Raw genomic sequence first — 24,626 nt, 5'->3', positions numbered from 1 at the left:
GGCTCGTTCATGCCACTTCGGCGGCCGTGATTGGTCCACTCCGCTCAGTGTCTGCGTCAACCTGCCACAGCGGAAGTGAAAGCTTCAGTGGAAATAGCGGCTAGTTAAATAACTATGTCCGGTATTTTAGTATTGCTCATTGTAAATATTTCCCACTAACAAAAATGAATGTTTTTACCTGCGTCGTGTTATTTCTCGTTTGTGCCGCAGCTGCTAATAAAAGCGGGGACGATGAGTGGGTGCATCTGCCAGATAAATGTGAAGGTAAACTGTACTTATTTATAATTAATCAATATTTTGATTTAAAATACATCATGATCTTTTGTGCATCTCAACATCAATGTTCAATGCTTGATAAAATCATGCTTCAATGCAATCGCACGCACATATTTTACATAATATAAGAGGTCTAAGATCTGTTTCAGACTCATTTCAGAGGTTCATGTAGCCTATATCAATAGCAGTCTACTTATTTTTATGTTTCATAACAGCGTTAAATCGAAAAAGATCATTTCAATTTCCAAAAACGGCAAACTGTCTGAACATTGAACTAATTGAAGTATACCACATTATTTATTTTACCTGTCGTACTATATGTGGTATATATTAATTGTACTATACAATTCTAATGATTAATGAATTCTAATAATTATTATAAATAATTTAAAGTATTGTATTGGTATTAAGCAGCATATTCCCCTTTTCAATGGACCTTACTTGGTGTCTCAAAACCTAGTGTGCTGCCTACCTAGACTGCATAGAACGTTTGAATGGGCCTATAATGACCAACAGTGCAGTCTATGTAGGCAGTGCACTAGCTTTTGAGACGCAGCAGCTTTCTGTTCCTCTTTCTGGTCTTCTAAATCTGAATATGGTCTATTTGTTTGTATAGTGTGCAAATTTGTGAGTATTGAGATGAAGTCTGCATTTGAAGAGACTGGCAAAACAAAAGAAGTGATCGAAACCAACTACCGTTTCCTGGATGATAAAGGTGCACCGCCAATCAAATATGTCAAATCGTAAGTGTTTTTAATGCAAGCCATGATCTTAAGCTAAATAATGAGGCATCTGGTCTAGTGGACATATGCATACTGTATTTAGATGCAGTGTGAGTTGAGCAACATCTATTGCTGTCTTTTGCTTTTCAGTGATATTCGTTTCATTGAGGTGATGGAGAACGTTTGCTCAAGGATTATGCAGTACAATCTACACAAAGAGAGAGATGGCAGCAATCGCTTCGCAAAGGTCGGCTACTACATGCTCTTCTACCACCTCTATGTTTTTGCACTACAACTTTAGTGCTCTTGCTGAATAATGAATATCTGTTGAACAATCTTGAGTGACTAAGACTTGGTTGTAGAGTGAAAAGTTGTGAATGAATGAAAATTGAATGCACCAAATTGCAGTGCCAATGATAAATGATCACATTTCATATCATGAATGCCATAAATGTAGTGTCAAAAGGTTTCTTTAACTGATAATCTAGTAAATGGAGGGATGTACAGTATGTGATGTTGAGATTTTGAATTATTTTACTGTAATATCTATGCTGTGATGTGTCATGTGTCAAACGGTGAGATCTGATCATTTCTCTTTCTCTGTTCAGGGTATGTCTGAGACATTCTCTACCTTACATAACCTGGTTAATAAAGGCGTGAAGGTGGTCATGGACATTCCCTTTGAACTGTGGAACGAGACCAGTGCAGAAGTGGCTGACCTAAAAAAACAGGTGTGCGAGTGACTGAGAGATTGTCATTGGATACAATTTTGCCATTAATGTGATTTCATGCTGAAAGTCTTATTTTTTTATATATATATACAGTAAGTACAAAAGTTTTTTTTTTTTATTATGAATACTTTTATTCAGAAAGGTTGAATTAAATTGGTCTTAAAGTGGCACTAAAGACATTTATAAAGTAATAAAAGTTTATATTTTAAATAAATGCTGTTATTCATCAAACAATCCTGAAAAATGTATCACAGTTTCCACATAATATTTAGCAGCACAACTGTTTTCAACATTGATAATAATTAGAAATGTTTCTTGACCATCAATAACAATTATCTTAAATTGTTTTAATAATATTTTACTGGTTTTACTGTATTCTTTTTTTTTTTTTTTTTTAAATACCGCCTTGATGAGCAGGAGACTTCTTTCAAAACATTGTGTATATGGGTCAAAACACAATACAATACAAAACAAGCCGAGACCTAATTGTCCATGTTATCATCAAGTACATATACATACATACATACACACACACACACACACACACACACACACACACACACATATATATATATATATATATATATATGTATGTGTGTGTGTATGTATGTATGTATATGTAATGTATGCACACACACACGTGTATATGTATGTATATACAGACCCTTTCCAAAAAATTTGAATATCATGGAAAAGTTTATTTATTTCCATAATTCCATTCAAAACGTTAAACTTCCATAGATTTTGGATTTAGGGCCCACAACTTGACATGGCTCCCCAAACCAACACAGACTGTGGAAACTTCACACTGGACTTCAAGCATCTTGGACTGTGTGCCTCTCCATTCTTCCTCCAGACTCTGGGACCTTGGTTTCCAAATGAGATGCAAAATTTGCTCTCATCAGAAAAGAGGACTTTGGTCCACTGTGCTTTATTAAATCCAGAGTCAACGCAGCCGTCTACCAGGACATTTTCAGAGCACTTCATGCTTCCTTCATTTTCCAGCAGGATTTGCACCTGCCCACACTGCCAAAAGAACCAAAACCTGGTTCAATGACCATGGTATCATGTGTTTTCGTGGGTTTTATGAGCTGGAAGCCCAAATTATGTACAAATAAACAACTAAATACTTGAAATCGTTTAAGTTGTGGGCCCTGAATCTATAATCTATGGAAGTTTAACGTTTTGAATGGAATTATGGAAATAAATAAACTTTTCCATGATATTCAAATTTTTTGGAAAGGGTTTGTGTGTATATATATAGAGATGCAATTTTGAGCGTGGCATGGTTGTTGGTGCCAGACGGGCCGGTCTGAGTATTTCACAATCTGCTCAGTTACTGGGATTTTCACGCACAACCATTTCTAGGGTTTACAAAGAATGGTGTGAAAAGGGAAAAACATCCAGTATGCGGCAGTCCTGTGGGCGAAAATGCCTTGTTGATGCTAGAGGTCACAGGAGAATGGGCCGACTGATTCAAGCTGATAGAAGAGCAACTTTGACTGAAATAACCACTCGTTACAACCGAGGTATGCAGCAAAGCATTTGTGAAGCCACAACACGCACAACCTTGAGGCGGATGGGCTACAACAGCAGAAGACCCCACCGGGTACCACTCATCTCCACTACAAATAGGAAAAAGAGGCTACAATTTGCACGAGCTCACCAAAATTGGACAGTTGAAGACTGGAAAAATGTTGCCTGGTCTGATGAGTCTCGATTTCTGTTGAGACATTCAGATGGTAGAGTCAGAATTTGGCGTAAACAGAATGAGAACATGGATCCATCATGCCTTGTTACCACTGTGCAGGCTGGTGGTGGTGGTGTAATGGTGTGGGAGATGTTTTCTTGGCACACTTTAGGCCTCTTAGTGCCAATTGGGCATCGTTTAAATGCCAAGGCCTACCTGAGCATTGTTTCTGACCATGTCCATCCCTTTATGACCACCATGTACCCATCCTCTGATGGCTACTTCCAGCAGGATAATGCACCATGTCACAAAACTCGAATCATTTCAAATTGGTTTCTTGAACATGACAATGAGTTCACTTTACTAAAATGGCCCCCACAGTCACCAGATCTCAACCCAATAGAGCATCTTTGGGATGTGGTGGAACGGGAGCTTCGTGCCCTGGATGTGCATCCCACAAATCTCCATCAACTGCAAGATGCTATCCTATCAATATGGGCCAACATTTCTAAAGAATGCTTTCAGCACCTTGTTGAATCAATGCCACGTAGAATTAAGGCAGTTCTGAAGGCGAAAGGGGGTCAAACACTGTATTAGTATGGTGTTCCTAACAATCCTTTAGGTGAGTGTGTGTGTATATATATACACATATGTATATATATATATATACACACACACACACACACACACACACACACACACACACAAACACGTATATATATATATATATATATATATATATATATATATATTGTATTTTGTTTTATATTATTATATTAGTGGTTAAGTGTATAAAATAATCTGTGTAAATACAGTTTGCAGTATGTGTCTAGGTAAATGCGAGATCTGATATGCCCCAGTAAGAGATGTGTGTTTTCTTCCCTCAGTGTGATGTGATGGTAGAGCAGTATGAAGAAGTCATTGAAGACTGGTATAAAGGCAGCCAGGAGGAAGATCTCACCACTTACCTGTGTGAAAAACATGTGCTGAAAGGACAAGACACTGGTAATGTGAAACTAACAGCTGTTTTACTTCATCACGCACCCACTTAACAGTTAAACCGCACTAGACATAATATTATGACTTCTTACAGACTAAAACTCTTGATCTCCTTTATCGGCACCGGTTTTAAGAGCTGTTGTTTCTGGGAAGAATCAGACAGTTACTCAAGGCCACAGGAGCATGACGTACTCTAAAGCGTATAGCAGCTTCAGCTGGTGTCCTGTGCGCCTGCTTGTACAACTAAATGGACAAGGCTTAAAAAAATAAATTATATATATATATATATATATATATATATATATATATATATATATATATAATTATTATTAATTTTTTAATTAATTTTTTTAAAGAAATGATTTTATTCAGCAAAGATGCATTAAATGGATAGTTCACCCAAAAATTCTATCATCATCAAAATATTTTGAAGAATGTTGGTAACCAAACAGTTTCGGTTCCCATTGACATTCATTGTATTTTTTGTGCATACAATGGAAGTCAATAGGAACAAAATTGTTTGGTTACCAACATTCTTCAAAATGTCTTCTTTGGAACAACATGAGTTGGATGAGTACATTTTTTTGGGTAGACTATCCCTTTTAATCGTCATTTATATAGTTGTGGTCAGAATACAAATGATTAGCTGTCTGTCTTCATATCACCAGCTTGTTGCTTCCTGTTATAGAAGATTAATGATTAATTTGGTATTGTGCTGGCTCTTATGTCATTGCTATAGCAACCAATATAGATCTGCCAGAAAAAGACATCACTTCCCGAACACAAAGCTCTGATTTGATCACTTGTTGCTAATAACAGTGCGAACAGTCAGTATAAAGATCGGAACTGTGCAAACAATTGCCTCTGACTCTCTCTCTGCAGACTGTCTTAAAGAGACATGGGCTGGGAGAAAGGGAGACACGGCAGCCATCGCAGAGGACAAGAAGAAAAAGAAGGGCAAAAAGAAGAAGGGTAAAGACAGCGAGGATGGGCAGAAAAAGGAAAAGAAGGTGAAGAAGAAGAAGAAGGAAAAGTCCAAGCTTCACAACACCAAAAAGCGGAAAACCGAAGAAGCTGGACACACCTCAGATGAGGAGGAGATTCAGAAGAAAGTTCCTCTTAATCAGGAGAAAACTGAACTCTGATATAGTTCTTTGCCTTTTTTGTTTGTTTGTTTTCTGATGCTTGACCCCTACCAAGATGTACGTTGAGTTTTAAGTCCACGAGAAGGAGGTGATATTGAGGTCCTCTTTCTAGATCAGACAGAACATGTCACTTGAATGTTACATGAACAGGAAGATGCTAAAATCAAACGCCATTTCAGATCCTAAAATGGCAGCTACTGTAGACCAATCAAATCAGAGCTTGGATTTAAACGTTTGCTTGTGTTTGTTCTCATGCTGGTACATGCTGGTGACATTGATAACATGCTAAAATTGTTCTTTCAGCAAGTGTTTTGAATCAATGAAGCTGGCAAGCTCTTGGAATGGATTCTGGAATGGTTCTCATTTCTATTTCTCTCAATCATGTTTCTTTCCTAATATTTAGTTTAGGTTATAGGTTATAAATTTAGTCTTTTAATCACTGTTACTTTTACTTGCCATTCATTTTCATCATTGTAGATCCCTCATGGATTCCAAATAAGAATATACATTATTGGAGCTTTTTTCAGTATTAATATGATTAGAATGCTAAATTTTACCTTCTTTTTTTTTTGTATAGGATAATATTTGTATGAAAACATTTTATGTGATGCAACAGATATGTTTTGTTTTTTTGTGATTCTACATGTCCATAAAATGTGATGATATATTTTTCTCCCCAAAATTTCATTTTATTATTTTATTTTTAGATGGAACAGTCTGACCTTGGCACATCTTAATTTTCCACATCTCTCATTTCAGTAACACAGATGTAACCCTGAGAAAGCAGGGACATTTTCTTTCTTTCTTTTTTTAAAATCCAAATATGGTTGTACCATTTTTTGCTTGATCTGTCCATATTTGTTTTTGTGTTTGCAGTGTTTATGTACGTGATGTCACTTCCAGGGAATGTTTGACTTAATTTTTTCTTAATACTTTTCTGTATGGTATTGTTCACTTCAACTGTTTATATATCAGGCTATTTCCAAAAGCTGTATGTATGTATGTATGTATGTATGTATGTATGTATGTATGTGTGTATGTGTGTGAGCTCCTGCAGGTGTTTGTAAATCTATTCAGATTAGTGTTGTTTGGAGTGCGATGTGGAGTGTGTATGAAAGTTATTGACCTGAGATTGAGACCTGAACTGGATATGCACATGTTGTAATGGGAGGAACATGTGCCGGTTTGTGTTTCTTGGGACCAGCTCATTAGCTGATGCTTTTGACAAGTGAGTTGTATGACTGATGAATAAAAAAGAAACCAACAACAAGCAACTGTTGGGTTGAATTATTATTAACATTATTAAATATGTCTGAAGAAAATGTGTTTTAAGCAGTTGTTTTGCAGCCTTTACCACAAGGGGGTGGTAACGCCAAGAAGAAAACAAATCCTTGCTGTTATAGTTTTATGTGAATGTGGGAATGTGTTACTACGATATTCTGAATAGTTTCTTTGTGGTTTGTTGTAACAGACTATTCAGGTTCGCATTCAACGAGTGTGTGAGAAGAGAGATCATGGTATTCCCTACGACTTTATGTCCCCACCACAAGTATAGTAATAGCAGAATTTTTGACCTTATTGAGACTTTTTTTTCACCAAGTGTGGGTATCTGCAGATTGGACTAATGGAAAGGTAGGTGCGTGGAGAAAGGTCTTTATCATTGGTCGCGAAAGCTGTCTGTCAGGGTGTGGGGTCAGTTTCCGTTGGGGGAAGTCACCTTTCCCATTACTCCGACCTGCAGATTTCCCTGTCTCCCCCATGAGTAAAATTAAATGACGTCTCCAATTATTATTTTTTTTTTTTTGAAAATGTAAAAATGCAGAAAGTTTTCTGTTAGGGTTGTGTTTGTGCATACAGTTTGTACAGTATAAAAATCCTTTGTCTATGGAAAAACACGGAAACCCAACGTGTGTGTAGTAGGCTATGTCACAACCTGTCAAACCACAACGATCCCATCTATTTTCAGGACAAAATAGAAAATATAGTTTTCTTGTTCGAGAGGCCTTCTAACTCGGTTATGTCACAAAATCGCTAGCCTAGGCTACTTCCGTTTCATACCGACATTGTAATGTAGCTTTGTCCTTGTCGGTATGTTTGTGCGCTATATAGTAGCAAAGCTAACCTTGAGCAAAAACAACAGAAACGGAAATTATTTTATATTACAAATCTATCAAAGCTCTTAAGACAGATGTAAGAATTGTTGTTTAATACACAAGCTTCAGTGTCGCTCCGTTTGTCACGATGACTGTTTATCAGTCAGTGACCCTGAAGGCTTTGTCCGCGTTTCCACTTCTCAATGTCAAATTCCTCTTCTGTTATGTTTGAGCAATCTGTATTATTTGCCCTTCAGTATTGGAGAAAATGTCTATTCACTTGCACAAACACATCTCAATGAATAATTCATAAAAACAAACATCTTGCCCCCAGGCTAAAACCTTTTCATTTTGCTATCAGTTATGCCGGGAGATTCTTCCTTCGGCAGATGGAGAAAATCGAGTATTTGATTGTTCTCTAATCTCTGAGAATAAAAATGCAGTCTGAAATTGAAATATTGATCTTTTACATTGCAATCACCTGGTATATTACACCAGAGACAGTATGTGAGCAAGAATATGAATATCTCTTCTGTAGGCCTTCTTTTTTTTTTTTTTAGTCAGTGAAATCATGTATAGCCTATCCTGCATGGTTTCCAGTTTACCCATGGTAATTAACATTTAATTAGAAAGATTTGGGCCTGTTTTTTTAACCCTGTTGGTGGAGTTAAGATTCTTAGTTGTTAAATAATATGAGTGTGGAGAGTAATTCATATGTAGGCTATATATTAATTTAGATCAATTTAGTATAGTATAGTATTAATTATTATTATTTAAAATATAAAATACTAAAAATATATCGGTTTTCACAAAATTAAGCGGCACAACATTTCAACATTGATAATAATAAAAACCAAATCAGCATATTAGAATGATTTCTGAAGGATCATGTGACGCTGAAGAATTGAGTAATAATGTTTAAAATTCAGCTTTGCATTCACATGAATAAATAGCCTAACATTTTATAATATATTAAAATAGAAAAAACAAAGTTAATGAGAAAAAGTCAATAATAACAATGACAGATATTTTAAATCATATTTCACTGTATTTTTGATCCAAAACTGCAGCCTTGGTGAGCATAAGGAACTAAAAAATCTCAATGAACTTTTGCAACATAGTGTAGGTTTATAAATATATACATATTTTTTTCCTTGTATTAACAGCCATTCATTTAAAGAAACATTCTCATTCTTCTATATGGTGGAAGTCAAAAGATTAGAACGTTGGTCACTTTAAATGAGGAAAAACATCCTCTGTTCTTATTCGATGTCAAGAGAAAAGTTGTTCATGGGTTCAATGACTTAATCACGATTTAATAATTTCCTTTCAAAGCGTTTCCTCCCTTTCCATCCCAGTGTGCCCTAATATGGGTAATCTAGTTAAACAAACATTTTTTCATGTCTTATTTAAGTGCTTTCTTCACAATGTGTATCTTTATTTGAAGGCTGTGGTGCATGAAATGGTTCTATAACTCACTGGAGGAACAAGCTTCTTCAAATCGCATTAAAAAAATATCTGGGCTTCCTTTTTCATGAGTAACAAAATAAACTCATGTTTCTGTTTGGGGTATTATGGGTAAATCGTTCAATGTGCCTCTGACTATCTATAGTCATAGTCATACCACCCTGAGAAAACAGCAGCCACCCTCAGTGCATCCTGGGAATAATATGACACATTTGTTTATCTGGCTCGAGGGAATTGAAAAATGGCCCACAGCTTGGATGACTGTTTTGAAGAAAATAATAAATGCCATAAATTGGTTTGCTGTCGTATAAAAGTTTTTTCAAAGTTTTAACAGAGTACGTTTTACAAGAAAATGCAACTACAAATGTTCACATTTAATTAAATGTTACTTGCCATTGCTTTGTGAAATTTCTGAGTGAAAATAGTTTCAAAGCCATTTTTATTTCAGTTTATCGGACCATGTTCTTCATACACGAGGTTTCGTTTTTATTGTTTATTTTTTTGTTTCCAGCCTACTTAGTCAGTGATCACACAATATCCTGTATGTAGTTTCCTTCTACATAGGGACTCAAAACTTGTGTGTAACTAAAATAACATATTTTCCAGGATGCTGCAATTGACTGAATACACAAATAAATGCAACAGTACTGAGATACTTCTCCCCAAACAATCATTGCAAAACAGATGCCATTTCTGTATCCTAAACACATATGTTTATCTTCCGTCTCTATCTTTTGCTAGCTGTAGTTTTTAAACCCAACATTTCCCACGTTCCCATTTTTAGAGTGCAATTCTAAATCAGAGTAAATTGTTTTCAAATTTATTTATGGTCCCCACAGATTTATGGTCTCGGGTGATGATATAAAGTATGCAAAAGAAAAATATTACGATTCCACGTTACAGTACTGTACTTTAAGTCATGATATCCTTGTTTGGAAAAGGAAATTGGTCCTTTTAGACTCATGAGTACAGGACACACACTTTAATGACACTTTAGCTTGTGTCTGAAATGCCGGATCACAAACTGAATGTTAATGAGGACTTTGATATGTGTCAATAAAGGCACTAATGGGGTCTCATTTGCATGACCTGAATCAATAGGACTGTTTGATGGCTTTTGCTTCGTGAGGAACGCTATTGACGACAAGGTGACACCGGTGACATGAGCATCGCATTGTTTATTTGTGTCGTCGGTTCTTTCTGGTGCACAAAACGGTGACAGACATCGATCTACACCTTTCAAGACATCATTTAGCATTCAAATGCCTATAGGAATGATGGCTCAAGGCTCGTCCTGACAACATCAGCAGGGAACTTCTGTTCTGCGGGAAGTCTGTTTTCCTCTTTAAGTAACACTCAGACTAAATAAAGACTCGTAATGTTGGGGTGAATGCCAAATATCCTCTGCGGTCTTAGTGTCTAGTTTTAGCCAATGCTAAAATGGTTAGTGAATCAAACCTCTGTAAATGCTTGGGAACCACAGGTTTCAACAAACCTGGGCAAAACATTCAGGGAGACGTTTCGAGACTTCTGAATGAACGACATGGTGGTAACACTGTATTTCTCATTAGGAAAGATTCCAAATACAGAATAAACACATTCAGTAGCTTTTCCTTCTGACTGAAAGCCAATACAATAGCTAACGCGAGGTCTTACAAAAGAAAACTAGCACAAACTGAAGAGCAGGTGAACATTTTAAACAGTATCAAGAAGCTAAACTGGCCTACAAAAGAGAGATAAATGGACAGAAGAACCAGAAGATGGACAAACAAGAGAAAAGCAACACAATGTAACATTCCACACTCTTCAGAGTCTTTCAACAAGAATGAAACAAGCCAGATTCATCTCTTTTCCTTCTCTTTCCCTCATTTTTTTTTTTTTTTTACATCAGCCCATCCTGAGGGCATTAGACTGAAGGTCACTGTCCTAAAGGGATGATGTCACGGCTTCAAAACAAGTAACAGGACGTCAACCGTCTCCACAGGGCTTAAACGGGGAATAAAGCACAATATATGTATAAAACAACAGTTGAGGAATCTGGAATGTTGTGAGGATGGGAATAAGAGTGGATTGAGCAATCGACCAGGTCTTCTCCAACATAGCTCATTATGTAAAACCTTGAAGTCCTCTCTTCATTGGAAACTGCATTCGGGAAGTTGATTGTTTTTTGTGTAGGGATGATCCATGACGTGGAGAACATCCTCGGCCTCTCGTTGGGAGTTCACCTCCTCTTAGTACATTAGTGGGTTTTTTGTGTATGTTCTGCTTTCTGTAAAAGAGAGACATAAAGAGGAAGGTTTGAGAGTACTAAACCACAGGTTTAACTTGTAAATCACAGCAGTCTGGAAAAAAATATATGGTACTTTCTATGTTCTTCTTATGTACTGGAATGGGGAGAGACTAAAACCACAAAAAGTGTTAAACTTCTCTTGTTAAACTTAATAATAATAATACTTTTATTCAGTAATGACACATTAAATTGATCAAAAGTGAGAGTAAAGACATTTATAATGTTACAAAAGATTTTTATTTAAAATAAGTCCTGTTCTTTTGAACTTTGCATCAAAGAATCCTGAAAAAATGAATCCAAAATTATTAAGCAAGCACAACTATTTTCAGCTTCTTGAGCAGCAAATCAGCATATTAGAATGATTTCTGAAGGATCACGTGACACTGAAGACTGGAATAATGACGCTTTTCCTTTAAAATATATTAAAATAAAAAAATATGACTTAAAATTGTAATAATATTTCACATTATTACTGTTTTTACTGTATTTTTTATCCTTAGTGAGCAGAAGTGACTTCTTTCAAAACATACTTCTGAATGGTGCATGTTTTTTGTTATGTCATATAGTTCATATCTCAGTTCATTTATTTTTTCAGTTACATTATGTTAATTCTTAATTTTATTTAAGTTAATTTAAGGTGGGCCTAATGTTTGACCAACATGCTTAAAACATAATTCAAATGTAATAATAAAAATAACAAAAAATGTAATTAATAAAAATAAAATATTTACTTGTATTTCTAAAATATTATATACAATTTCAAATGCCCCTTTACTCTAAAATAGACCATTTTTGCACATCATGTAAAAAGACATTAGACAGTAAATGAACACCTCTTCCAGTCCAGTGCAGCAGATTTTCTCGGCATTAGGGAGCCATTTTAATAAAATTAACAAGAGGTGTAATTCAAGTAATTTATCATGTAGCTTTAGCTGTCTCGCAGAGGGGGAGAGAGCGAGAGCGGCCAGCTGCAGAAACAGATAAACGGGTGGAAGGGCGGCGCTGGAATATTCATGCCGTGAGGCTTTGCTTACACAGGAAACTTGCAATTAGTCCCCAGTCTTTTGATTCATCCATGTGTTTATTTGCGAATGGTTTCGCTCTGAGACAGAGGGAGCCGATGATCTCATCTGTTTGGAGGACACGGGCGAGTGACACACGGTGTTGCTGAGAAAGACTGATGGGAAGGGGAAGTGAGGTCAAAACAACAAATCTGAATAAGTCACAGCTGAAACTGTGCACGTCCATATAGATACACGCTGTATACAGGAGTGAGTTGATAAGCATGTTTTTTGTACTAGGAAAATATCTTCGTAATATCTTCAAAGTGAATACGGGAAATGATCATATTTATCATTAAAATGTACATCACTGTTCAAAAGTTTTTTGAAATTAAGAAATGAATACTGTTATTCAGCAAGGATGAATTAAAAGTGACAGAATTTGTTTATAACTATTTCAAAGAAATGCTATTCATCAAATAATCCTGAAAAAAATGAATCATGGTTTCCACAAAAATATTAAGCAATCGCAACTGTTTTCAACACTGATTAAAAAAAAATAGCACCAAATCAGCATATTAGAATGATTTCTAAAGGATCACGTGACTGAAGACTGGAGGAATGATGCTGAAAATTCAGCTTTGCTATCACAGAAATATATTACATTTTAAAATATATTAAAATAGTTATTTTAAATTGTAATAATATTTCACAAGATTCCAATTTTGACAGAATTCTTTATCAAATAAATGCAACCTTGGTGAGCATAAGAGACTTCTCTCAAAAACATTTTAAAAAATCTCACAACCCCAAACTTTTGTACTATATATTTATTAAAATATTATTAAAATGTATGAAAAAGGGGCCAGCTCCATTCAATACCTTGTAACAAGCAGTTGTCCTCTGGGCTTCTGCAGCGCTCCGTCTCCATGTCCAGACTGATTGGATCTATGTTAACAGACAGCGACAGCTGACAAAGCCTGCTGAAAGACTATAGGCCTGAATGAGTGTGTGTGAGTGTGTCTCACCGTGTGTGAGAGGGTCTGATGAGGTGGCCTGCTGTAAGGCCTGCTCGATTTGCCCTCTCCGCTTGGACTCATATTCCAGCGCCTCCTGTAACCTCCTCTTTGCCTTCTTCTCCTTCTTCAGACGTCTCTGAATGGTGGCTAGAAGAGAAAAGGAAAAGTTCCATGTGTAAACATCAAACGGAACCGGATGATCTCTGGTTTTTCAATTTTCCAATACATGCATGTCTACCCCGACTGCGTAACTCGGAGGTGAGCTGTCTCTCCAGACTCTCTCTCATCTCTCTCTCTCTGTACAGCTCCATCTTGAGCTCTCGCCTCTCCTGCTGAAGCTGTTTCTCCTGCAGACGGGCGTTCTCCAAAGCCACCTTTAGCAGACCCTGAAACACATGTCCACATGTTATTGATGTTGAACATTGTTTTGTGTGTGTCTCTCTCTGTGTCTCTTCATGGCTGTACCTGGACATTAGTGAGCAGCGTCTCCACGGAGGAGAGGCCGTCTGTGAAAAGGAGGGAAGCAGGGAAGCCCGAGGGAAACGTCTGAGCTGGGACCTTCTCAAATAATGTTGGCTTCACTGCATTCTGCTCAACTGCAAAATAATAAACACAAAGAAAATAACTCAACTTCTCGGCTGACTGATAAAGGAATAGTTTAGCCATTCATTTAATACTGTCAGGATTTACTCTGGGTTATTATAGTTAACTACAACTAAAACCATAAAAACATATTTTCATTACTTGAAAAAATTAATAAAACTAAACTAAAATTAAATTACAATAAATACAAAAAAAAAACCCTTTAACTTATTTTATTTCAGCTAGCTGCCAATCTATGTAAATTAAACTTAATAATGTAATCAAACCTGAAATAAAAATGAATAAAAACTAGACATATTTAAAATAATAATAAAACTGACCAAAAAAGTTTGGGGTAATATTCTATAACTTATTTATTTTAATATATTTTAAAATGTCATTTATTCCTGCGATGGCAAAGCTGAATTTTCAGCATCATTACTCCAGTCTTCAGTGTCACATGATCCTAGTGTATGTCTGTCGGTTTATGCTTTTTAAATATTTTCCAGTACAGGATGATATGTACTGTAGTAGGGCATGCGCATATTATTTTAATTGTTTTGAGATTACTTGTGTATAGAACCTAGAATATTCCATTACAACCAACAATATACCATTACATCACCCAACTAAATGCAATATAAAGGCTCTGTGTAATAATTGAACTATAATGAGAGCAGAGAAGGTCAGAGGCTTTTATGTAATGTTATATGAAATTTTGTTATTTTAAATCGAATATTGTTTATGTTGAGAAAATGCACCTCTGTTGTTGGAAAGTCTGTTCATATGCAGAGCTGAGTCAATCTCCCTTTGTTCATCGTGAACGTCATATGCTGCAGAGAGAGAAAGAAATACAAAAAGACAGTAGATAAATGAAACGAGAAGTTTCCGAGTAGCACAGACTATTACAAACACATATTGCTTTGTGCTGTTATTGTGTATGCAACCAGAATCGTTGCAAGGCTTGTTGATTAGTTTACAGTAACATCTTTTTTCTCTCAATGCAAATCATATAATGTTGTTTACTATGGACATTATACGCAAGATATTATGAAACAACAGCAATATCACATTTCAAGATGAAGATGCTAACCACAATAACTGGGTCTCCATAAATCCACTAAAATTCAGAAACTAAATTATTACATTTTCTGGGGGGAAAAAATTATATATACAAGTATATATATACGTGGTACTATGCTAGGGTGTTGTTGGTGGTTGCCAGCCCAGGGCACTGATATGCATTTGCTAAGGTGTCCTGAGTGGTTTTTATCATATTGCCATGCAGTTACTACAGGATTCTAGATAGAATAGAATAGAATAGAATCGGGCATTTATATAGCGCTTTCATATGTACTACTGTACACCCAAAGCGCTTTACAATCATGTCAGGGGATCTCTCCTCAACCACCACCAGTGTGCAGCATCCACTTGGATGATGCGACGGCAGCCACAGTACAACGGCGCCAGTGCGCTCCCCACACACCGGATATAGGTGGAGAGAGGAGAGAGAGTGATAGAGCCAATTCAATGTAAGGGGATTATTAGGAGGCCATGATTGGTAAGGGCCAATGGTGTGTGGCCATGACACCGGGGTTACGCCCCTACTCTTTACGAGAAATGCCATGGGATTTTTAATGACCACAGAGAGTCAGGACCTCGGTTTAACGTCTCATCCGAAGGACGGTGCTCTTTGACAGTATAGTGTCCCCGTCACTACACTGGGGCGTTAGGACCCACACAGACCACAGGGTGAGCACCCCCTGCTGGCCTCACTAACACCTCTTCCAGCAGCAACCTGGTTTTCTCAGGAGGTCTCCCATCCAGGTACTAACCAGGCTCAGCCCTGCTTAGCTTCAGTGGGCAACCAGTCTTGGGCTACAGGGAGATATGGCTGCTGGTGTTGAGATGTTCTAGGATTCCAAGATGTTCTAAGTGGAACATGGCCTATTGTCCTTCATATGGCACAATAATGTCTTTGAGTTACACTATTACTCAAATGTTTGTGTTTTTGAAAGAAGTCTGTTATGCTCACCAAGGCTCCATTTATTTGATCAAAAACACAGTAAAAACAGTATTGTTGTGAAATAATATTACAATTTAAAATAACTGTTTTCTATTTTAATATATTCTAAAATGTAATTTATTCCTGTGATGGCAAAGCTGAGTTTTCAGCATCATTACTCCAGTCTTCAGTGTCACATGATCCTTCAGAAATCATTCTAATATACATTACATTTGGTGATCGAGAAACATTTCTGATTATTTTTCTTAAGTTTTTAAGTTTAAAAAAAAACAGCATTTCTTTGAAATAGAAAACTTTTGTAACAACACAAATGTATTTACTCTCCTTTTGATCAATTTAATGCATACTTGCTGAATAAAAGCATATTTCTTTCAAAAAATTTACTCACCCCAAACAGTGTTTGTGCATTTGAGGGATTGACTCAGCAAATATTGATGGATAGTTTGATCAATTATAATAAATACAATTGATTACTCAGCATATCATTAATTCATTTGACAGCCATACTGATTAACTCACCTGTTTTTTGAGGAGAGTGTGTGTAAGGGTGTGTGGGGCTGCTGGGAACTGAACTGCTTAGTTGAGGTGAGGGCTCAGTTTTCTGAGGAACAATTCCCTCAACGGATGGTGTCAAAGAGGGACTCTCTTCAAAACACTCTTGCTGAAAAAAATAAAAAAATAAAAAAATACACATAAAAAGTTCAGTCCTGTAAACAACTATACACCCATAGAAACTCTCCCCACATGACAGCACATCTTCATCAGCCCAGTTTGTCTGAAATCCATCAGAGAGTCAGATTGGCTTGAGGTTCATATAATCGTAAAGTAGTGATAAAAAATAAAATCAACTTTTTTTCCAGATACAGCTTTGTGGTGAAGCTAGTTTAATAGTCAAGCTGTGTTTTGCAACACAACACAAGTCCCTAAAGCAGTTTGGACCCCTTTAGACCAAGTGGACCAGCAAATTGCTTTAAGTGACTCAAAATAAATAAACTCAAGTGAGAACTGTGTGAAAAATCCCTGATGACCTTGCAGCAAAAGAGCTCTTGGAGTATATGTGTGTGTTTTAGTGTCTGGTGTGTACAGCATGTCCTACCTTGATGGCAGATGTCGGCCTGGAGACGGGGCTGTGCACCTGTGCACTGGCAACCATGTTGGCAATTGTATTAAGGTGGTTCATCTGGTTCATAGCCATGGCAACAGAGGCGGGAGGAAGTCCAACAGGAAGCAGGGGATGGGGCATCATCATGAAGGGCAGGTCCAGTCCTATGCAGAGAAGAAAGAATCATGGAATAACCACATACATTTAGGTCTGTTTATCACACAAATCTATTGAATGTCTTCAGATTAGACTTGGATTTTAATCATATTGACTACTTTTATTATGCTTTTTAGGGCTACATGATATACCATTTTAGCATTGATATCGCGAAGTGCGCATCTGCGATAGTCGCATCACAGGATGAGCGATGTCAAGTATCGGGATCGTAGTTGATCTGTACGGACCAGGTATCACGGTTCAAAACGCTCGTGATTCTCGGATTAACTGCAAAGTTTAACCGTCATAGAGTGAAAGTTTATAATTTTTAGGTCCTGTCAGTTTAAACATTCGAGCGCAAGAGGACGTGAAAGAACTCAATTCGGAGCACCGAACTCCATTCATTTATTTGTGCTTGAACTTCAAAATGCCGTCTCGTCGAGTATCCTCGTAAAACAGTTGCTTATGGCTTATGTAAACAAACAATTGAGAAAGAAAACAGATGCGTATCATTATACTGGATCCGTGCATTCAGTCTTAAAGTGACAAAAGCCTAATATTCCCGCTGCTGTCTGTGTCATTAATTTTAAGCCGGGTGCACACTGTACGATTTTTAATAGTCCTTTATGACTGTTGCTTGTAAGACTGTACGAACATGATCCTCGCTGTAAACCATGTCACACTCTGGGATCTCAGTTGTCAGACCGTACGGCAGTCAAGACGTGTTAAAAACGGACATCCGAGTTTTACATCATCAATCCGTGACACGTTCAGTGACTGTGAGCTGCATTTACATGCGGGATAGAAATGGTTGCTAGCAAACAAAAACAGTCTCTAGCGTTAATTTTGATCACGTCTTCTCAAAAAAAGCAAGTGAGGTTTGTTGTTGTCTCACTAAATGCATCATCAGGTTTTGCGCTCCTATTGGTTTTTCATTTGACGGCTGTCTTAGGAGAAGCCACACTGCAGCATTGTGTGTCAGTTTTATCGCAATGGTCATTAATTGGCTGTCGGCGAACAAAGACTAAAAACTAGCGATCAAAGACTTCAGATTTTGGAACGGGATCAGAGGAATCTTTTAGGATTCTCAAAATTAGTCTCAGACGGCCAAAATCATCCAATGTGTACCCGGCTTTAATCAAAGAACAAAACACAAAGAGAAAGTCACTTCTGTAGCTGTAGCAAAGATTAATTAAACGGGTTAACTGTATTAGATAGGTTAAGAGGACCAATTCCAAGTATTGGTTACCATACTTGGCCTTCACATGTCACTTTAAGCTTGAAAGCTTCCCATTAATAGAACATAGAAAAAGTCCTAGGTTTGGAACGTCATGAGGGTAAGAAAATACTGACAGAATCTTTGTTTTGGGTTGAATTACCCCTTTAAACACATCAGGGTGTGCAAGTGAATGGTTAATACTCACTGTTGGCCAGTAGATGGGTGTGTTGGAGAGAGTTGAGCTGAGAGTTGTTCAAGCTGTGCTGTGTTTTCTCTGAAGCAGGTGATGAATGTTTCTCTCTCTCCCAGGACAAACCGCTACATCCTGTTTAATTACAAAAGAGTATGAAATAGTCAAATCCACAAAATATATACACATACATATACTAAGCAGATACCAGAATTCAGAAGTAGTCACTGTGGGATTAGACTTTATACTGACACCTACTGGTGTGGATGTAATGTCATTGTGAAATAGCCAATTCATTTTATTTTTATAGCCTTATTGCACTTTGAAACCAAAAATAACTTGCAAGATAGTGACTAATATTACTGAGTTTGTTAAAAGTAAGTGAACTTTAAGTGCACATTTAACCATACACACACAAATGTGCTCAGACTAATTAAATGAGTTCAACTTAAAAAATGTAAGTTAAAAAAAGTTATCAGAATACTATAATATATGCATATTATGTTAATTGTAGTGAATAAAGAAATAATACATAGTATGTTGCCCAGGGACCAGCAGTAACAATGAACTGAAATAATCTATCATCAGCATTCATGTCAGTGCCATGAGAGCAGATGGTGTTTAGGTGGCAGATTGTGGCAAAGGAATCAATGATAACGCAGGATGAAGTCGGTCCCCTTAAGACTTTCACATACTCCAGCCAATAAGGTCTTCACACGACCGCACAAAAATAACCTGATTAAAAACAATAAGCTCTCTCATTACACCACAACACAACACTGCAGTTGCATTACAACACCACGACAGCTTCGCAACCTGGGCCCTTCACCATGACATAAATACCGTACAATAGAGCGGCCATCTGTGCGACGATCTGCACGTCCATGGAAATCAAGACTAGTGTCAACACACGCTCACATATCTTGTAGGACTGTTCTAACGTAAGTGAGAGGGTGCAAATTCACAGTAATCAGACAGATGAAGATGGATGAGAGGAGGGAAAGCAGGAGCAATCAGACAACAAGAGCTGCAGCTGTGCTGCCAAACACTAAAACTATAACAAACATGCACACGTACACACACGTGCATACGGTATATTCTCTTGTGTCAAGTACTCAAATAGAAACAGCTTTCAGCTTTGGGTGGATGTCTAGAACAGCTTTGGTTTGGATTACTGACGTTTTGAAAGGATGGTAGAAGAAATATGATGGCAGATCTGTCTAGAAATGGTCAACATGAAATAAAAGGTTTCCTAATAAAAGACAACTTTTTAATAAACATTCCTGGCCTTACTGTGATTGTGATTCATAAGTGCATGTTATTCAAGATAGACAGATTATTTTAACCTGGTGGATGATGAAACAGGCCACAAATCCCATAGATTTTCATTAAAAGAAGGGCGTGTGCCATGTTTGGAACCCACTCGGCGCACAATTTACAATTAAAGTTTTTAATGCAACATCGGATGATACATGATATCACTTCGCAGAAATGTCGCGACCAGTACGTTCTACCACTTAAAGGTCCCATATTGTCAAAAATGAAATTTCCTGGATTTTTTCATGATAAAAGAGGTCTAGGGGCTATGTAACTACCATATAAGTTTCAAAACAGTCAATCCACTGACAAATGCACACAGCCTGCATAAAGTAGCTGTGTCTTTTCACGAGCCTCTGTGACTTCCGTAAAAATGTGATGTCAGAACTACTCACCGCCTTCAGTCTCCACCCCGAGCACTGCCCACGTCCCTCCCTTCTTTTGCCCAACCCCCAGACAACATCGTTGCTGATCGAGCAACAACAACACGGAGACATGTCGAGAAAATGCTATTCAGCCGATGAATGTAGGAGACCTGCACTCCCGCGGGACCCAATGCAACAGAGTGCGGCGCGGGACTAGATTTGATGGCCGAGTGTGTGCGTAAGGTGCTCGTGTGTGTGCGGGTTGCGGGAGAATAAAACGATTCGCGGGACTCCCGCAAAATATAAATATCTAAAAAATAAAACATCTAAAAACAAATAAATTGTTATTCATATGTTGCACAAAAGCAACAAGAATAACTTGAACTAAATACAAACGATTAAAGGGGTCATATAATGATACATGCACTTTTGCAAGTTGATTGTACTGAAATGTGTGTTGGCAGTGCCTGTACACAACCATCATATAATGATAAAAATCCATCCGGTGGTCTGTTTTTAATCTCCTTATATGTTTTCCCCCGTCTAAAAATCGAGACGTCACACGGTCGGACCCTCCTCCCACGATTGTTAATTGACAGCAGCGTTTCAACACAGACCCCGCATCATAGTCCGCCATTGTTGATACACTGGAGCAGAATGGCGTCTACGCGATTGTGGTGTTCTGTTCTTGGGTGTAATAACGAACACAGCAGTCATTTTGATGTTCCTAAATCCGAACCGCTGAAGACGCAGTGGCTGAGTTTGTTTTCGAAGGGAATATTCCCCACGATCAACGTCAATGCTTTCATGTTTGCGCGAATCATTTCTCACCAGACTGCTTTATAAACGAGGGTCAGTACTAAGCTGGTTTTGCTAAGAAGCTGCTCCTGAAAAAAGGATCGGTACCAACTATTCGTGTTCCTGCTGCACCTCCAGAAGAAGTGAGTGTAACGTTTTATTAACCTTTATATTAATCTTTGCAAATCCCTTGCACGCTTCACGATGAATGCGGCTAAGGTTTACACTCAGGGTACATTACGGCATGTTTTCTATGTACAACGTTCTCAATATAATTCATAATCCCAAGTTTATAATGAACAACGCGTTATGGTTATTGTGTTATTACAAACTGTGTACGCACAGAACAGAGGGGCGGGGTGGGCAAAGCTCATTATCATTTAAAGACACATGCACTTAAACGGCGTGCTGAAAACAGAGCTGTTTTTGACCAGGTAAAATGAGTGTTTTCTTACAATACTAATGAGAATTTATAATTAAAGTGTATAACAAACTTTTCATTTAGACCCTAAAGAATCATAATAACTGGTACAAAAATGGCACTATATGACCCCTTTAACAGGCCAGAACGAGTTTCTTTTTATAACATGTGTTGAGCAATGTCAATCACAGACATATGTGTTGATTTCTTGAACGCAATGGCCAATGAGATGCATTTAAGATAGAATCCACTCACCGCTCGAAACTGAGTTTTTGTTCAGTGCTGAATTCTGCATGCTGGCAAATCCTTCGCAACAAACGAAGTGTTGACATTATGAAAGATTTATTGTGCAGTCAGCTTCATTGATAATAACGGAGCTTTGTGAGATCGCGATGAACTGAGATGTAAGCTTTTTAGGAAAAGGGAGCGCACTTTGCGCTATTTCTGTCATGCCAAACCATGCACGTAGTAGCTGTGATTGGCCTGGCCGTGCGTCACTCAGAAAACAACAGGCCATTCAGAAGAGAGGCTTATGAATATTAAGTAGACAGGCCAAAATCGACCTGTTCTTGGCAGAGCTCCTGAGAAAGGAGCTGTAAAAATATATTGAGATGGTTTTTGGTACTTATAATATACGCAAATATGTATTCTTAAGGACATCAAAATTTAAAATAAAACTTCAGAAAGGTGTACAATACGGGACCTTTAATGAGGGGAAAAAAGAGCCTCTATGACAAGGTCAAAACAAGGTAAAACTTTCTCACAAAAATGGCTATTTCTCACTTTGGAGTATTTTTGGCCAGTAATTAATTATAGTAATTAGTATCCTAGTAATTAATAAACACCAGATGGTCAGCTTGTCTAGACTGTTTGATCAAGTGCGAAATGCTTTAAAAGTCAACTAGAACAGATTTGTGTGTTTCTACATGATTGCTGTCACCAAAACACACACACAAACATTGCCTGCACAAAAAACTACTGATTTAAACAGCATCCTAAAAAAAAACGAGGGCAACTTCAAACAGACAAGATGAGAGAGAGAGAAAGGGGGTGGACGGGTGAAGATCCAAAAATGCTGACCATATGCTTGCAGGGAAAGATGTGCAAACAGATAATGTGTGCGTACACTAGACACGACTTCCCTGCTAAGCGCACGCGGACGTAAAAACAAGCACACATGTGCTAACATACACCCGTATGTGCGCACATCTCACACCTGTTTCTGTTAACGCAGGCAATCACCCGTATGACAGGTTTCGGCCATCTTGTTAAATAATGCATGGAATTTTTCTTTCAACTTGTCAACGCAGGGGGAAAAAAGTATCTCTCACTGTCTCTCTCTTCTCTTCTGATGTCATCCTTGATGCTGATTTTCCTTGACTGCATTCCATCTTTCTGATGAAGGCCTTTTTTTCTTCCCTCCTAAATTCTGCTTGTCCACAGCTGTTCTCACTAGGAACGCTGCGCTCTCTTCCTCCTAAACACTTGTGAGAGTGGCCTTTGAAGTTCACATTATCTGTGTTAGTTTTAGCCACAGTTAGCTGTGTTTGAGGACTCAAGATTTCATGTGATGCCTGAAAATCTGTCTAGCAAGTCTTGCTTAATGCAAACACTAAAAAAATGCAATATTCCAAACACTGGTGTCAGTGAGATTTGTTTTAAAATAAACTTTCCAGCAAAAATGCATTAAATTGATCAAAAGTGTCAGTAAAGTGTCTAAAGATTGTTTTGTTACAAAATATTTCTATTTCAAATAAATGTTTTATTCATCATAGAATCCTGAAAAAAAAACCTGTCTCATTTTATACAACACTAATTGTATAATATCACAGTAATACTGTATTATACCACATGAGACAGCTGAGAAATATAGATAAATATATTTAGACAAAACAAATATAATTAAATATAAATAAATGTGTATTATTAGATCTAGTGTAAATCAAATTAAAAATAAATATAAAAATCATAAAACCACAAATGATGTATCTTCTTATGCATAGAAACACACACAAATATTGTGCATATACAACACAGCATATGCATATGCACAAACACAAGCACCTCTGCACCAAATGTCTTGTTTCATCTCTAAGGCTGGTGTACGATTAACTATTCTCCTGTCCGTTGTTGGTCTTCTCTAAATGCACAGTCAGGCAGCAGTCATTAATGTCACCATTAGTCTCTGTAAACCAAGCACAGCCCTGCAACATGGGCCCCTTGAGCGAGCTCTGTGATGGGGCTCATCTCACCCAAAAGGCCCAGGTTACTATTGCAAGGCCATCTGTCTGGCACATCTACAGATTGCACTTTAAACAAGCTGCCTTTAACATAACACTTAGCAAACTTAACAAACAAATAGTGAAAGCACACCCCATACCTGTATCTGTATTACAGTTGAGCTCATCTGAATCAAATTCTAAGCCATTATGGGCCTTGTGTAGAGTCATCATCATCTTCATCTTCTGTATCTTCAAAGCTTCAGCCATTGTTGTTAGACCTGCAATACAATGATATCACAAATAACTCAGTACATGAAACACTCACATCTCACTTGTTTCTCCCACACAGCAATGACGTAATCAAATGGAGGCTTCTTGTGTCTTCAGAACAGTTTCAGCTGAGATCTTAACAATATCTCAAACTGAGCTCAGATTTGCCAAGATTTTATCCAATCAAATGCAAAAAAAATGCTATAAGACCACATAATCTAAGCTTTTCCATTCAAATCTATTTTATACTGCATATACACTATTGGTCAAAAGTGTATTTATGCTAACCGAGGCTGCATTTATTTGATAAAAAATGCAGTAAAAACAGTAATATTGTGAAATATTATTACAATTATATATATATTAAAATGTCATGTATTCCTGTGATTGTACTTACTCTGTATGATACACTGATACACTGCCATTCAAAAGTTTGGGGTAAGTAAAAACATTGTTTTAAAGAAACTAATACTTTTACTCAACAAGGGCACATAAAATTGATCAAAACTGACAGTAAAGTGATAA

The 24,626-nt window shown here is 37.3% G+C and overlaps 2 protein-coding genes across 2 annotated transcripts in view; one reads left to right on the top strand and one right to left on the bottom strand.

The window, feature by feature from the left end:
• Positions 1–42: 42 nt before the first annotated feature.
• Positions 43–6,833, top strand: cnpy3 (canopy FGF signaling regulator 3). The gene is made up of 6 exons (XM_084403306.1): positions 43–264; positions 893–1,019; positions 1,149–1,245; positions 1,607–1,729; positions 4,307–4,424; positions 5,301–6,833. The coding sequence occupies exons 1-6, from the start codon at positions 165–167 to the stop codon at positions 5,561–5,563; spliced, it is 828 nt and encodes a 275-aa protein (XP_084259432.1). The 5' UTR covers positions 43–164; the 3' UTR covers positions 5,564–6,833.
• Positions 6,834–10,281: 3,448 nt separating this feature from the next.
• The window catches only part of dachb (dachshund b), a 36,337-nt gene continuing 21,992 nt past the window's right edge, over positions 10,282–24,626 (bottom strand). Inside the window, exons 3-12 of the mRNA XM_084396287.1 lie at positions 23,990–24,109; positions 18,724–18,843; positions 17,138–17,307; positions 16,561–16,702; positions 14,777–14,848; positions 13,899–14,029; positions 13,672–13,819; positions 13,443–13,580; positions 13,297–13,362; positions 10,282–11,392 (exon numbers count right to left, since the gene is read on the bottom strand). Of these exons, the coding sequence (XP_084252413.1) occupies positions 11,355–11,392; positions 13,297–13,362; positions 13,443–13,580; positions 13,672–13,819; positions 13,899–14,029; positions 14,777–14,848; positions 16,561–16,702; positions 17,138–17,307; positions 18,724–18,843; positions 23,990–24,109 (1,145 nt within the window). The 3' untranslated portion in view covers positions 10,282–11,354. The remainder of the gene's footprint in view (positions 11,393–13,296; positions 13,363–13,442; positions 13,581–13,671; positions 13,820–13,898; positions 14,030–14,776; positions 14,849–16,560; positions 16,703–17,137; positions 17,308–18,723; positions 18,844–23,989; positions 24,110–24,626) is intronic.

Source organism: Rutilus rutilus (assembly GCF_951802725.1).
Source record: "Rutilus rutilus genome assembly, chromosome: 2".
Taxonomy (NCBI): Eukaryota; Metazoa; Chordata; class Actinopteri; order Cypriniformes; family Leuciscidae; genus Rutilus; species Rutilus rutilus.
Note: the sequence above shows the minus strand (reverse complement) of the source record. Positions and strands in the feature narration are given on the sequence as shown.

Coding starts and splice junctions, on each gene's coding strand:
- cnpy3 (XM_084403306.1), top strand. CDS start 165: ATGAATGTTTTTACCTGCGTCGTGTTATTTCTCGTTTGTGCCGCAGCT. Junction 1,020..1,148: donor CCAATCAAATATGTCAAATC/GTAAGTGTTTTT, acceptor TTTGCTTTTCAG/TGATATTCGTTTCATTGAGG. Junction 1,246..1,606: donor GCAGCAATCGCTTCGCAAAG/GTCGGCTACTAC, acceptor TTCTCTGTTCAG/GGTATGTCTGAGACATTCTC.